Here is a 16084-nt window from a genome sequence, read left to right as displayed (position 1 = left end):
TTTCCCGTACTGCACAATGAGGATGAGGTAGTGAATCACTGGTTGGGCTAAGTTTCTCAGAAACAAGTCAAATAGCGGGGAGAAAATGTCTGAAATCTTCTATAACATCACATTTACATAGAAAATTAAATTCCAAATTTAAATTCTAAATTCTCCTTTAAAGCTACACTAAATCAGTGGCACAGATGGAACTATCCAAGCAGAAGATAGATCTCCTTCTAATGTTGATATCTTATTGAGTTGACAACCAAACACAATTCAATATCACTTTTTATATAGAATATATAGCCTATTAACTTGCTGAAAATTATATGTATGAGTCTCCAACTCAACCAAAAATAACAGTTAAATAATAGGATTAAGCCAGTGGCTCAGCTGGAACTATCCAAGCAGTAGATATGCCTCTTTTAAACGTTGATATTTGGTTGTGTTGTCAACAGTAAAAAGCCTAAAGTTAAGGCTATCTTAAAAACTAATGTAACATTCAACCTTGAAATGAGTAACACATCAATGGCCACATTTTGAAGTTACTGTAATTACACCTTTCTTATGTAATCATATAAAGTGACCGCGTGCATGTTCCAGATAGCATGCACAATCGCTGTCATATTCTGCGCAGAATCGTGAATAGCATTGATCACTTGCACCATGTGCTTTTAATGTAACTTCAACTGCAATCCAGTTCTTTTGATTTTGCTATTAGATGAAGCACAGTGATATTAATCTGTTGTATAAATAAACAAAATATCTGTCATTGTATTCCCATTGGAACTTTTCTGTGGTTTAGAATGGTTGGAAGCACAGTGATAGACATTTGGGTGACAACTGAATCAAAACTCAGGCTTTGTTTTTCGATTGGAATTTGGTTGTGTTTTTAGATGGTTGAAAGCATAGTGATAACACATTGGAAATTCAACAAACTTTTGGCAGCCATTTTGAGTGAATATACTGTAGGTTGTAATCTCATTGATCAACATCTCAACCAAATAATACCCAATTATCCACATTGAAATAACATGGTGTGCCCAGTGGGATAGTTCATCCACCTTTTCACTATATAACTTGGAGGTGCCTTGTTATGGTGGTTTTGTGTGAATTCCTTTGTACTGTAAATGTTATGGCTGGTAGCCTCTACTCATAAATAAATAATGAATGAGGCATTCAAAACCTGCTGGGATACATTTGACATGAGATGGATTCCAAAAATCAATTTAAATCATCCATGTGTCATTTTTCCTGGTCAAAAATATGGCTGGACCCCGCTGATATTGGAGTGACAACATCTTTCCTCTCTAGGCTGTGGTTCAAGGCTGACACGTCCCCAAACACATCTCAGACTCAGAGAGCAGAGAGCAGCCTGCCGTACCCTTCCATGAGCTCCTCCCCATTGATGTAGCGCAGGCTCTTGAGGAAGGAGAGCGAGCCTAGCGTGTGGGAGTGGCGGATCCTCACATAGCCTGTCACTGTCTGGATCAGCCCCATGAAGCTCTCCAGCTCTGAGGCGATGTTATCTGGGGAGAGGAGAGAGTCAGCAAACACTAGTCAGACACAACAGCCAGTGTGTGAGAACCACAGCTCTGAACACATCAAATCCCACAGGCAACTGTACTGCTATACTGTATGACTATACTATACTATATGACTATACTGTATGACTATACTCAATGCTCTAGAGGAGAATTACCCTGGCTCCAGCAAATCCAGAGTTGTACAAACGTTTTCATATCTAAAGATAAGCTGTAAGTCACTCTGTCAACTGAGCAAATAAATAGCATAATAGCATAATGTGATAATTGGTTTGGGGCACAGAGCAGGCAGCTGATGTAATGTTGACTCTGTGGCCCACACTAGCTCTCCCAGTGGCCCCGTGCTCTGTGTTCCCCTCCCGGTCTCTGGGGAGACAGACAGACTGAGTGGTCCTGGTTACTGGTACTAGTACTCACTGCCACGGCGGATGTTGATTTGCAGGTTGCCTTTGATGACTGTGCAGCCCATTAGAGACTGAGCAGCATCCACTGAGTCGATGGTCTTGGAGTCACAGATCTTATCACACAAGCCATCACAGGCACTGCAGAACATACTGTGATTGAGGAAGAGAAAGGAGGGGGAGAGAAGAGGGAAATCAGTCAAGGAATGACCTTAACTAAATAAAACTACAAAAAAAGACAATTTCCAAGAAACATAATTAAGACGCCTCACCCCAACTCACCTTAAAAATCTCAAACTTCCAGAAGTAAAAATGTATCTAATTTTAGCTTTCTAAAATACAAGGGCACTTTCTTTGTGAACAATGTATTTTTTATGAGTCCTCATTTGAACCCATGGTTTCATGAGAAAATGACTCACTAAACAGTCCTAAAGACAAAACAAGACTGATATGGTAAAAAAATATAGGAGGTTGTTGTTTTTCGTCATGAATCTTGTTCTATAGGCAGCTCTGCAGTGGTCACTAGCTGGCACAGCCACAATGTCATAAAATCTTATATAAACCTAACACTAACCTTAACCTTAACTTTAAACACACTGTTAACCATAATGCCTAACCCTAACCTTAAATTATGACCAAAAAACACATTTTTGTTTTCATGGATTTTTACAATATAGCCAATTTTGATTTTGCAGCTGGTCTATCTAAGGGGAAATCGCTCAGTGCTGCCTCCAGGTCAAGACTCATGACTAGGCCTGTGGCGGTCACGAAATTTCGTCAGCTGGTGATTGTCAAGCAAATAACTGTTGGTCTCACGGTAAGGTAATTGACAGTGAATTAACATAAGCACATTTAGCATCTCCTGGCTTCCACAAATAGCCTAGAAGCCACTGATGCAGACTTTTAGAACATCAACATTTTAAAAAGTCTAATAAATCCATGTAATATAGCCTACACCTTCACAATAAATACATTATTTATTTTAGACAGGTCTAAAGAAGTATGATATGAAAAAAATTGAGTCTATTTCAGGAGAAAAGAATAGCATACTCTGAGTTGTCCTGATGTGGCTATGCCAAATGGTTGTGGGCTACACTCGTTTATTTAGCAGACAAAATTTGCTTATAATTCCGTGGCATTATTTTATATTATCTTATGGTATGAAGAATACAATTGAACAAAGCTGAATAAAATATAAATATTTGTGCGCACATGCGGCTATTCTGTGTTGAGCGGTTAACAAAGAAATAGGTGCTCCTATATGCTTAATTTAGGGTTATTAATGTAACTTTAGTTGTTCTACAAACATTGGGCTGTATGTTTTGATTTTTGTAAGGCTGCATGATGAGACTAATGATGATTTGAAAAAGGTTGCTTGAAAGGCATGAGCTCTGCTTAGTTTTTTGCGCAGGCTGTACACACTCCACTCTCATTCACAATTTGACAAGCACTTGATAATGCCTCGAATTTCATGGCGGCATCCCCTTTGTGGCCATTATACACCCTAAAAAAAATCCATGCCTTTTGCGGCCCGGAGTGCTGCGTAGTGCCCTTCTCCCTGAGTGCTGCGCAATGCGAAGCGCCTCTCACTCACATGGCTCTCGTCACGTGATTGGTGCTTTCTCATAGGCTACAAGTGAAGACAGACACATTGGGGACGGAACTGTGTGCATCCGTATCCAATTCCCAGGTGCATATTGAAGATATTGGAAGAACTGTCCACATTTACTTTTCGTCAGCCAACAAGATAAGTAGGCCTAACGAACAGCAAAAGTACTAGCCTATGTCAATCTTCTATCCCCCATAGTACAAAAGTCAACCTTTTTCATTCTGTGCGAGAAATAAATATTCCAAACATAGTCTGGGACAGTTAATACAACCACTAGCTTAATAAAAAAAAATATTTTACGCAATGTGGCTGACGCAACAGAACAGAATGTTTAGCTTAAAATGTTGATAAACTATTAGGCTATTTCTTCACATTATAAGCGCAGCAATACGCACATGGCAGTAGGCCATTAGCGCAAATGTTCCATTAGTGGGAAAACACCATTATCAAAAGTTACCGCAAATGTGATTATGCATGTAATGCTTTTATTATAAAGGTGCATTTTTATGGTGAAAATGATCTTCTCCAAACTTGAAACTCACGCACTGCTTATGTGTGCCAGTAAGGCTCTAAACGCTTTGTAAAGCAGATTAAGGTGATTAATTTTGTCCACTTTAGTTGTGATACAAACCTTATCAAAACATATAGGCCTATGGGCTAGGCTACATGAGGTGTGCGACTATGATTCGAAAAAGTCGCAAAAAAAGGCAGTTTCTTATGCTGGGCATCATTCACAAGTGATAATATTTAATTCACAAGTGATATGCTAATATTGTCACTCATCAGACTATTCGTGATTTAATCTTGTCTTTACATATACAAAATAATATATGTGTGAAATTTCTTTTGATTTGGAATGGACCATTATCATGCACCTGTCTCAAAACGGGCAGAGGGAAAAAATACATACACTTAAATAGCGAATGGAGGACGTTTTTCCTGTGGTTTATTTTCATGTCAGCCAGGTAGGCTATACACCTGTTGTAAAGATAAACAATGTGATTAATATTAGGAAAGTTGAGAAATAAATATAGTAGGCCTAGTCTATAGAAACCTGATAAGATCCTCCTCTTTTTAGTAGAGGCCATCAATCTGTTTTCTCGCACAATTGTATAGCTATAGAAATGTTGCGCAACATGAGCTCATGGGCTCTCATGAAGTGTTTGATTAGATTTTCGATTACCTTTGCATTGATGTCAGAGTGATTAGAGGGACAATAGAGTGCTGAGTACCAGGCAGTTAGCAAGTTTGGTAGGCTACTAATGACCATCAGCAGCATCAGAGCCTGGAGAAACTAATTACCGGGACTGAACAGTCAGGTGGAAATTGACTGTCTTCATGACTCGTGACCACCAGTGTGGCGGTAATAACGTCACCGCAACAGCCCTACTCAATATGATGAAACCTGCAACAAAGACTCAACATGGAAAGTTTGGAGAATGAAAAATCTAAATACGGAGATAAGTTACCCTGAGACATGAACAAAGACATTCTCTTAATCAAACTTAATAATGTCAAACGGGGAAATGTCAAACAGGGGAAATGTTCTGAGTTACAGCGCTGCTATGATAAACCCCTCCTGAACACATTCAAGTAATGTTCAGAAAGTCCCTTTTGTATCTGATGTTTACATTTATGCTTGCTACAGTATGACCACACCCTACGGGCCCGGCCGTAATTTACAGAAATTCACCAATGGATGAGTCTTGTGTACTGGGTACTGAGTTGAGCATCTTCCTCTGATTCGGAATTACCTGTAAAGTCCACAGGCTTCAATCAATCATGACGGAACAATACATTCTGCCCGAAGCATGTTTAGCTCTGAAGCTTCTCCTTGGAGAGGTAGCCTAGCTGTTAGAGCAGGGGTGTCAAACTTATTCCACGGAGGGCCGAGTGTGTGCAGGTTTTTGTTTATTCCTTTCAATTAAAACCTAGACAATCAGGTGAGGGGAGTTCCTTACTAATTAGTGGCCTTAATTCATCAATCAAGTACAAGGGTGGAGTGAAAACCTGGAGACACTCAGCCCTCTGTGGAATGAGTTTGACACGTGGGTTAAAGCCTTGGGCCAGTAACTGAAAGGTTTCTGGTTTGAATACCCGAGCCAACACATTTCACTGCACCTATCTGGTGTATGTGACAATAAAACACTTTTTTTTGTTTTTAAGAATGTTATCTTGTAAAGGACCAGGCGGAGGAGGTGTTGAGATAGAGGTGAATTATTCAGAAGACATCTGCATGCAGATTCGTAATGTAACAAAACACACATGGCCAGAAAGTCACCCCACAATCAATATGTCAGAGGACTGTTTACAGTAACAATGACTGGAGTGAACTCATGATAGTTCTCAATATAATACTGTAGACAACCAATAACCAGGACCATGCCTGATACTGGGGAGACCTTGAGGTGAAGTGTGATCTCTACTCTCTTACTTATTGCTCTCATTGCGTGTGAAGCCTGATGGACACTCAGGCATGCACTCCCCTCCGTGGATGACAAAGTGAAAGTCCCCGGCCAGGTGCACACGGTCACACAGGTCCATGGTAATGCAGCGCCAGCCCTCAAACTTGTAAGTGTCTGGGGGGCAGTCCTGCATGCAGCGGCCCTCGTGGTAGTAGTGCAGGCAGGCTGCGCAGGCCATGTCGTCGTCCGGCTCCGTACAGCTTCCCAGGCACTGGGCATGGCAACACTCACCACCGTCCGTACATGCCCGCCGCTCACACTTCTTCTCTGGGCACACTGGGCAAAACAGACAGAGAGAAACAGGTTAGTGGGTCAGAGTAAACAGTCACTATATTACTGTAGGTCTTGTTGCCCAGGTCAGAGTAAACAGTCACCATATTACTGTAGGTCTGGATGACAGGGTCAGAGTAAACAGTCACCATATTACTGTAGGTCTGGTTGCCCAGGTCTGAGTAAACAGTCACTATATTACTGTAGGTCTGGATGACAGGGTCAGAGTAAACAGCCACCATATTACTGTAGGTCTGGATGACAGGGCCTGAGTAAACAGTCACCATATTACTGTAGGTCTGGACGACAGGGTCAGAGTAAACAGTCACCATATTACTGTAGGTATGGATGACATGGTCAGAGTAAACAGTCACCATAGTCTGAGTAAACAGTCACCATAGTCTGAGTAAACAGTCACCATATTACTGTAGGTCTGGATGACAGGGTCAGAGTAAACAGTCACCATATTAGTGTAGGTCTGGATGACAGGGTCTGAGTAAACAGTCACCATATTACTGTAGGTCTGGATGACAGGGTCAGAGTAAACAGCCACCATATTACTGTAGGTCTGGACGACAGGGTCAGAGTAAACAGTCCCCATATTACTGTAGGTCTGGATGACAGGGTCAGAGTAAACAGTCACCATATTACTGTAGGTCTGGATGACAGGGCCAGAGTAAACAGTCACTATATTACTGTAGGTCTGGACCACAGGGTCAGAGTAAACAGTCACCATATTACTGTAGGTCTGGACGACAGGGTCAGAGTAAACAGTCACCATATTACTGTAGGTCTGGATGATAGGGTCTGAGTAAACAGTCACCATATTATTGTAGGTCTGGATGACAGGGCCAGAGTAAACAGTCACTATATTACTGTAGGTCTGGACGACAGGGTCAGAGTAAACAGTCACCATATTACTGTAGGTCTGGACGACAGGGTCAGAGTAAACAGTCACCATATTACTGTAGGTCTGGACGACAGGGTCAGAGTAAACAGTCACCATATTACTGTAGGTCTGGTTGCCCAGGTCTGAGTAAACAGTCACTATATTACTGTAGGTCTGGATGACAGGGTCAGAGTAAACAGCCACCATATTACTGTAGGTCTGGATGACAGGGCCTGAGTAAACAGTCACCATATTACTGTAGGTCTGGACGACAGGGTCAGAGTAAACAGTCACCATATTACTGTAGGTATGGATGACATGGTCAGAGTAAACAGTCCCCATAGTCTGAGTAAACAGTCACCATAGTCTGAGTAAACAGCCACCATATTACTGTAGGTCTGGACGACAGGGTCAGAGTAAACAGTCCCCATATTACTGTAGGTCTGGATGACAGGGTCAGAGTAAACAGTCACCATATTACTGTAGGTCTGGATGACAGGGCCAGAGTAAACAGTCACTATATTACTGTAGGTCTGGACCACAGGGTCAGAGTAAACAGTCACCATATTACTGTAGGTCTGGACGACAGGGTCAGAGTAAACAGTCACCATATTACTGTAGGTCTGGATGATAGGGTCTGAGTAAACAGTCACCATATTATTGTAGGTCTGGATGACAGGGCCAGAGTAAACAGTCACTATATTACTGTAGGTCTGGACGACAGGGTCAGAGTAAACAGTCACCATATTACTGTAGGTCTGGACGACAGGGTCAGAGTAAACAGTCACCATATTACTGTAGGTCTGGACGACAGGGTCAGAGTAAACAGTCACCATATTACTGTAGGTCTGGATGATAGGGTCTGAGTAAACAGTCACCATATTACTGTAGGTCTGGATGACAGGGTCAGAGTAAACAGCCACCATATTACTGTAGGTCTGGATGACAGGGCCTGAGTAAACAGTCACCATATTACTGTAGGTCTGGATGACAGGGTCAGAGTAAACAGTCACCATATTACTGTAGGTCTGATTGCCCAGGTCTGAGTAAACAGTCACTATATTACTGTAGGTCTGGATGACAGGGTCAGAGTAAACAGCCACCATATTACTGTAGGTCTGGATGACAGGGCCTGAGTAAACAGTCACCATATTACTGTAGGTCTGGACGACAGGGTCAGAGTAAACAGTCACCATATTACTGTAGGTATGGATGACATGGTCAGAGTAAACAGTCCCCATAGTCTGAGTAAACAGTCACCATAGTCTGAGTAAACAGTCACCATATTACTGTAGGTCTGGATGACAGGGTCAGAGTAAACAGTCACCATATTACTGTAGGTCTGGATGACAGGGTCAGAGTAAACAGTCACCATATTAGTGTAGGTCTGGATGACAGGGTCTGAGTAAACAGCCACCATATTACTGTAGGTCTGGATGACAGGGCCAGAGTAAACAGTCACCATATTACTGTAGGTCTGGATGACAGGGTCAGAGTAAACAGTCACCATATTACTGTAGGTCTGGACGACAGGGTCAGAGTAAACAGTCACCATATTACTGTAGGTCTGGATGACAGGGTCAGAGTAAACAGTCACCATATTACTGTAGGTCTGGATGACAGGGCCAGAGTAAACAGTCACTATATTACTGTAGGTCTGGACGACAGGGTCAGAGTAAACAGTCACCATATTACTGTAGGTCAGGACGACAGGGTCAGAGTAAACAGTCACCATATTACTGTAGGTCAGGACGACAGGGTCAGAGTAAACAGTCACCATATTACTGTAGGTCTGGATGATAGGGTCTGAGTAAACAGTCACCATATTACTGTAGGTCTGGATGACAGGGTCAGAGTAAACAGCCACCATATTACTGTAGGTCTGGATGACAGGGCCTGAGTAAACAGTCACCATATTACTGTAGGTCTGGATGACAGGGTCAGAGTAAACAGTCACCATATTACTGTAGGTCTGGACGACAGGGTCAGAGTAAACAGTCACCATATTACTGTAGGAATGGATGACATGGTCAGAGTAAACAGTCACCATAGTCTGAGTAAACAGTCACAATATTACTGTAGGTCTGGATGACAGGGTCAGAGTAAACAGTCACCATATTACTGTAGGTATGGATGACAGGGTCAGAGTAAACAGTCACCATAGTCTGAGTAAACAGTCACCATAGTCTGAGTAAACAGTCACCATATTACTGTAGGTCTGGATGACAGGGTCAGAGTAAACAGTCACCATATTACTGTAGGTCTGGATGACAGGGTCAGAGTAAACAGTCACCATATTACTGTAGGTCTGGATGACAGGGTCTGAGTAAACAGTCACCATATTACTGTAGGTCTGGATGACAGGGCCAGAGTAAACAGTCACCATATTACTGTGGGTCTGGATGACAGGGTCAGAGTAAACAGTCACCATATTACTGTAGGTCTGGACGACAGAGTCAGAGTAAACAGTCACCATATTACTGTAGGTCTGGATGACAGGGCCAGAGTAAACAGTCACTATATTACTGTAGGTCTGGACGACAGGGTCAGAGTAAACAGTCACCATATTACTGTAGGTCTGGACGACAGGGTCAGAGTAAACAGTCACCATATTACTGTAGGTCTGGACGACAGGGTCAGAGTAAACAGTCACCATATTACTGTAGGTATGGATGACATGGTCAGAGTAAACAGTCACCATAGTCTGAGTAAACAGTCACCATAGTCTGAGTAAACAGTCACCATATTACTGTAGGTCTGGATGACAGGGTCAGAGTAAACAGTCACCATATTACTGTAGGTATGGATGACAGGGTCAGAGTAAACAGTCACCATAGTCTGAGTAAACAGTCACCATAGTCTGAGTAAACAGTCACCATATTACTGTAGGTCTGGATGACAGGGTCAGAGTAAACAGTCACCATATTACTGTAGGTCTGGATGACAGGGTCAGAGTAAACAGTCACCATATTAGTGTAGGTCTGGATGACAGGGTCTGAGTAAACAGTCACCATATTACTGTAGGTATGGATGACAGGGCCAGAGTAAACAGTCACCATATTACTGTAGGTCTGGATGACAGGGTCAGAGTAAACAGTCACCATATTACTGTAGGTATGGATGACAGGGTCAGAGTAAACAGTCACCATAGTCTGAGTAAACAGTCACCATAGTCTGAGTAAACAGTCACCATATTACTGTAGGTCTGGATGACAGGGTCAGAGTAAACAGTCACCATATTACTGTAGGTCTGGACGACAGGGTCAGAGTAAACAGTCACCATATTACTGTAGGTCTGGACGACAGGGTCAGAGTAAACAGTCACCATATTACTGTAGGTCTGGACGACAGGGTCAGAGTAAACAGTCACCATATTACTGTAGGTCTGGACGACAGGGTCAGAGTAAACAGTCACCATATTACTGTAGGTCTGGATGAGAGGGCCAGAGTAAACAGTCACCATATTACTGTAGGTCTGGACGACAGGGTCAGAGTAAACAGTCACCATATTACTGTAGGTCTGGATGACAGGGTCAGAGTAAACAGTCACCATATTACTGTAGGTCTGGTTGCCCAGGTCTGAGTAAACAGTCACTATATTACTGTAGGTCTGGATGACAGGATCAGAGTAAACAGCCACCATATTACTGTAGGTCTGGATGACAGGGCCTGAGTAAACAGTCACCATATTACTGTAGGTCTGGACGACAGGGTCAGAGTAAACAGTCACCATATTACTGTAGGTATGGATGACATGGTCAGAGTAAACAGTCACCATAGTCTGAGTAAACAGTCACCATAGTCTGAGTAAACAGTCACCATATTACTGTAGGTCTGGATGACAGGGTCAGAGTAAACAGTCACCATATTACTGTAGGTCTGGATGACAGGGTCAGAGTAAACAGTCACCATATTAGTGTAGGTCTGGATGACAGGGTCTGAGTAAACAGTCACCATATTACTGTAGGTATGGATGACAGGGCCAGAGTAAACAGTCACCATATTACTGTAGGTCTGGATGACAGGGTCAGAGTAAACAGTCACCATATTACTGTAGGTATGGATGACAGGGTCAGAGTAAACAGTCACCATAGTCTGAGTAAACAGTCACCATAGTCTGAGTAAACAGTCACCATATTACTGTAGGTCTGGATGACAGGGTCAGAGTAAACAGTCACCATATTACTGTAGGTCTGGACGACAGGGTCAGAGTAAACAGTCACCATATTACTGTAGGTCTGGACGACAGGGTCAGAGTAAACAGTCACCATATTACTGTAGGTCTGGACGACAGGGTCAGAGTAAACAGTCACCATATTACTGTAGGTCTGGACGACATGGTCAGAGTAAACAGTCACCATATTACTGTAGGTCTGGATGAGAGGGCCAGAGTAAACAGTCACCATATTACTGTAGGTCTGGACGACAGGGTCAGAGTAAACAGTCACCATATTACTGTAGGTCTGGATGACAGGGTCAGAGTAAACAGTCACCATATTACTGTAGGTCTGGACGACAGGGTCAGAGTAAACAGTCACCATATTACTGTAGGTAAGGATGACAGGGTCAGAGTAAACAGTCACCATATTAGTGTAGGTCTGGATGACAGGGTCAGAGTAAACAGTCACCATATTACTGTAGGTCTGGATGACAGGGTCAGAGAGGAAACACACTAATGGAGCTAACAGATAAAGCACAGATCACTCTAATTAGCTTATATACAGTGTCAAATTACAATAAATTCAAAGGTTTTTAAACTGGAATACATTTATGAGCTTCTTTCCCTGGAGAGGAAAAAGGGTTAAATGGGTTAACTATTATTAGACCTATATCAAGTTCTGAGGACAGGAGTGAGGATGGGTGGCATGATGAGACTCTGATTAAGCTGGACGGTGTGTGTGTGTGTGTGTGTGTGCATGCCTAGCCTGTACTGTGCTCGTTGGAGGTGGAGGAGAGGCAGGCTTTAGGATTAGTGGGCTGTGAAATGGTAATCGCTGAGCAGAGCTGGGGAGCTGGAGAACGTTCTCAGAGAGGAAGTGGTGTGCCATCAGGGCGTCGAATGTTTGCGCAGGGCCCCACTCTGCTCTATGCCAGCCTTGTTAGTAAACTGCAGAGCTGGCCCCACTACAGATAAATATTATTGCTGTTTGGGACTATTAAGGGAATTCTGGGGAGGGGAAAGAGAGAGGGGGGAGAAATAAAGCAGTTGTATCGCCAGTAGATGGATTGCCGTTGACTCCAGGAGCAGAGGAGGGCTCCAATCAGACTGAGCTTCTCTGATACTACATCTACATGGCAGTGGGGGAGCAGACCTGAACCAGGTCCCACTGACAAGAACCTACTGATGGACAGTGCACCCTTACCAGATTACAGTGCATCCCTTTATTCAAGTATAGATTTTATTAAAGCAGCTACCACCCAAGACAAGACCAAAAAACTGCAGCAAAGAAAACCCCTCAGCTAATAGATCATTTGCAGTCAATTTCTTGAGAAACAACATTTCATTGGTTTACCAATACTGTGCCAAAAACGGGACAAAAGTGACGCCACTTACAGAAATCAGAACTCCTAGAGTAGCTTCCAAGACATATGAACTTCCTTCAAGACCGTGAGAAAATCAACAGTAAAACAATTATGTGGAGAACACTGGCATGTTTCAAATTAAGATTTTAGCTTCACGAATAACAATTGTCAGTGTTTACTGAGAATAGCAAAGGGACTAAACCACACAGAAATGTGGTATCAATAACACCAGCATAACCTCTGGTTGAGAAATACACTGACTTTGGTTACAATGGTGGGAAAGACAGGCTTCAAACAGTTCATTTGGAGTTGTTGCCCTATGAACTCTATAAGCGCAAGACTATACATTTACTCTGCCTGTAATCAGCTCTGACTATCCGCCCAGGTATTAGGCCTATGCTGTTAGATGTTTAGACCTAAGTGGTATTAACCCATAGTTATTATGTGTATTATAATCCTTATGTATTATTTGGTGATGTTGTTCCCGGCAGGGGAAGAGGAGGTGAGGTGATTCTGTCTCGTGAGGAAACTCAGTAGTTATTTATAATCTATCAAGGGCCACCTGAGTTTGGACAGGAAAGGGAAAAATACTTTATCAGGGGCCCCAGGTATGCATGAGGGAAGGTGAGGCAGCATGTGCCCATGGTAACTGAATGACAGGAGCTCTAATCTGGAGGCCAAGGGAAGTCTACTACACAGAGACAGGCCTGGGTGTGGGCCCAAGTGAGTGGATGTGGAGGAGCTCTTGGTGACCTAGTGCTTTTTACAAATGATTACCCCTGTCTGAAGAGGATCTAACTCCAACTGAGAAGGCCACCGAGCGACACGGTGAAACTCCTGGTTCCTAGGCAACGGCCTCTTGGTGCCGAGCCCTGCAGGCGGGGGGAAGGGGGGGGGGGCACAACCACACACACACGACACGTCTTCATCATTCTGTCTGTTCATTAGCCTCCACACTAATAAGGAAATCAAAGGTTTTTAAACTGTGTGTTTATTGGGGTAATTCATCTGCATACTGACATATAGAATGATTATTGTATTAAGTCAGAGGAGGCTGGTGGGAGGAGCTATGGGAGGACGGGCTCATTGTAATGGCTGGAATGGAATAAATGGAATGGTATCAAACGGATCAAACATATGGAAACCACATTTAACTCCATTCCATGGATTCCATTCAGCCATTATAATGAGCTTGTCCTCCTATAGCTCCTCCCACCAGCCTCCTCCATATTAGGTGTATACTGGGTGTGGTGCAGAGATAGAACTAGAAAAAGAAAGAGAGAGAGAGTGTGTGTATAGTAGGAGTGTTTCTTTCGAGACGTGTGTTTGCTTGTGTAAGATGTGTCTAGTGTCAGAAGATCAGCGGTGCTTTATGAACCAGGGGAGAGAGGGAGTGGGGCTGCTAAACTAATCTAAACATGAATATTTCATGCTGCTTTAGCAAACATCTGTGTAAGTGAAGAAGAATGTGACAATGCACTACAGCAATGTTGCAAAGCAAACACATCATACTCCCACAGTACCAACTAGCCTAGTGCTTCTCTTTTTCACAAGGGAGGAGACTCATCATTCCCACTCTTAACCATTTCTCAAATAGTTGAGATTCTTTCTCACATTTGGTCAAATCACAAGCTGAACATACAAGAGGTGAAATTAGTCATCAAACATTCCATTAGAGTTTTGTAACCAAAAGAAAGATGCAAGTTTTTTCAAGAGAAAAAATAAAATAAAAATCAGCTATTTGGTCAAAAGAACACAGACATGATCCTTCTTAATTCTGCTGATATCTTTAGCCAAGACTTAGGCTAATCACTCTATTTATTGCCATCCATTATGTAATAATTTGTTTATTACTAATCCGCTCATCACCTTTAACACACAGGATTGATTGAAAACCTTTTCTAAACCATAACACAGGATTGGTGTGTTGGAATGAGTATGGGTGGTAAATGAGAACTGCACTTCCTTAAATAGCCATATGGCCCCTTTATGAGCTATATATAGATGGACAGTTACTTGTTCCAATTCCAACTCTCTAACCAGGCTCTAGCTCAATGCTCCATAAATACCTAGCCATTCTGGACCTAGCCCATGAAGACAAAAGCATTATTTTAAGTAACCTATCCAATACCAACACATACTAGGCACTGATCTAGAAGTTGAATCCCATGATGGAGGTGAGCAAAGAGAGAGAAAAGCAGAGAGAGGGAGAAAAAAACTGGAAGCCATCCATTTTTTGGAATTCCACCAAAAGGGGGCAGCCCAGACAAGCTCAAAGGGGCCTCGTTAGGAGAGGTTCCGCATCATTTGAACAGATCCCTCAATGAAGAGAAATTCCAAACATGTATACCTTTCGCTGGGAAGAAGAGGGGGTAGCTGCTGCTTCACAATCCATATAAGTCAAGCCAATTTCCCTGTGTGACCAAACAAAATGTGGTATCAAGAATACAATCCTATATTTATAAACGCTCCAAGTGCAGCCAGCCTATTTCCACACTGCTCTGCTCTACACACAGCTATGTGTGGCATCGTGGGTTTCCACTGCTTCAGAGGAAAGGGACCACTAGAATACCTAACAAGAAATGCACGACTGATCAGAGAGTGTCTCATCAGTTTAGTTAGTTAGGCCCAATAGTCCTTATCAGGAAGTAATGGTCTATATTGCACAGTATTGTATCTATAGGCAATGTATGTATTTCAATTAATTGAGGATAACATGTAAATAGATACAGTGTAAATAGCGCACTTACAGTTATCTTTAAATGAGTAACTCAAGGGTTGATTATGATACTGGAATAATCAATGCCAAACACTGGGCTCCGATAAGATTGTATGGCCCCATTAAGAAAGCTAAGATAGCGGTATGTTGTGGTTGTGCCCAGTCATGTGTGACTGTCAGTAGAGGAGAGAGGCTTCGTACAGCTGACAACACACTCCTGCTGCAGAGATCCAGAGGGTTGGGGAGTGGGTGTAGGGGTTATGTACCACACTCTCATTTCTGCACAATCTCTCCCTCCTAGAGAAAACTGACAGGTCAGACGCCATAGACACTGCAGCTGCCCAGCCTGTCCCTGCTGCACGCAGCAAAATTACTGCAATGTAAGGAGCGGCACGGTCCATCTCCTCTGTAGTAAACAACACAATGAACACAGAGAGAGCGACAGAGTGGGCTCCCCACAGAGACTTCCACACATTCCTGTACCCTCAATAAACAGAGAATGAACGAAGAGCTACAGTCACAACAGTGCTGTAACAGACTGGAAAACCTACATGCTGTTTAAAAGCCCATTGACCCACTTGGATGTTTTTCCTGTGACATGTTGTTTGCCTGTGGTCTGAAGTCAGTGGAGTATACAAAGAATATCTATCAGCTCAGTAGTCAAGGAGTAGAACGTAAATCC

General features: G+C 42.8%; 1 protein-coding gene across 1 annotated transcript in view; it reads right to left on the bottom strand.

The window, feature by feature from the left end:
- Positions 1-16084, bottom strand: part of LOC115151978 (insulin-like growth factor 1 receptor) — a 166503-nt gene that overhangs the window by 35651 nt on the left and 114768 nt on the right. Inside the window, exons 3-5 of the mRNA XM_029696368.1 lie at positions 5971-6277; positions 1944-2080; positions 1367-1511 (exon numbers count right to left, since the gene is read on the bottom strand). Coding sequence (XP_029552228.1) covers positions 1367-1511; positions 1944-2080; positions 5971-6277 — 589 coding nt within the window. The remainder of the gene's footprint in view (positions 1-1366; positions 1512-1943; positions 2081-5970; positions 6278-16084) is intronic.

The sequence above is a fragment of the Salmo trutta genome, chromosome 17 (assembly GCF_901001165.1).
Source record: "Salmo trutta chromosome 17, fSalTru1.1, whole genome shotgun sequence".
Classification (NCBI taxonomy): Eukaryota; Metazoa; Chordata; class Actinopteri; order Salmoniformes; family Salmonidae; genus Salmo; species Salmo trutta.
This window is presented reverse-complemented; position numbering and strand designations above follow the sequence as displayed.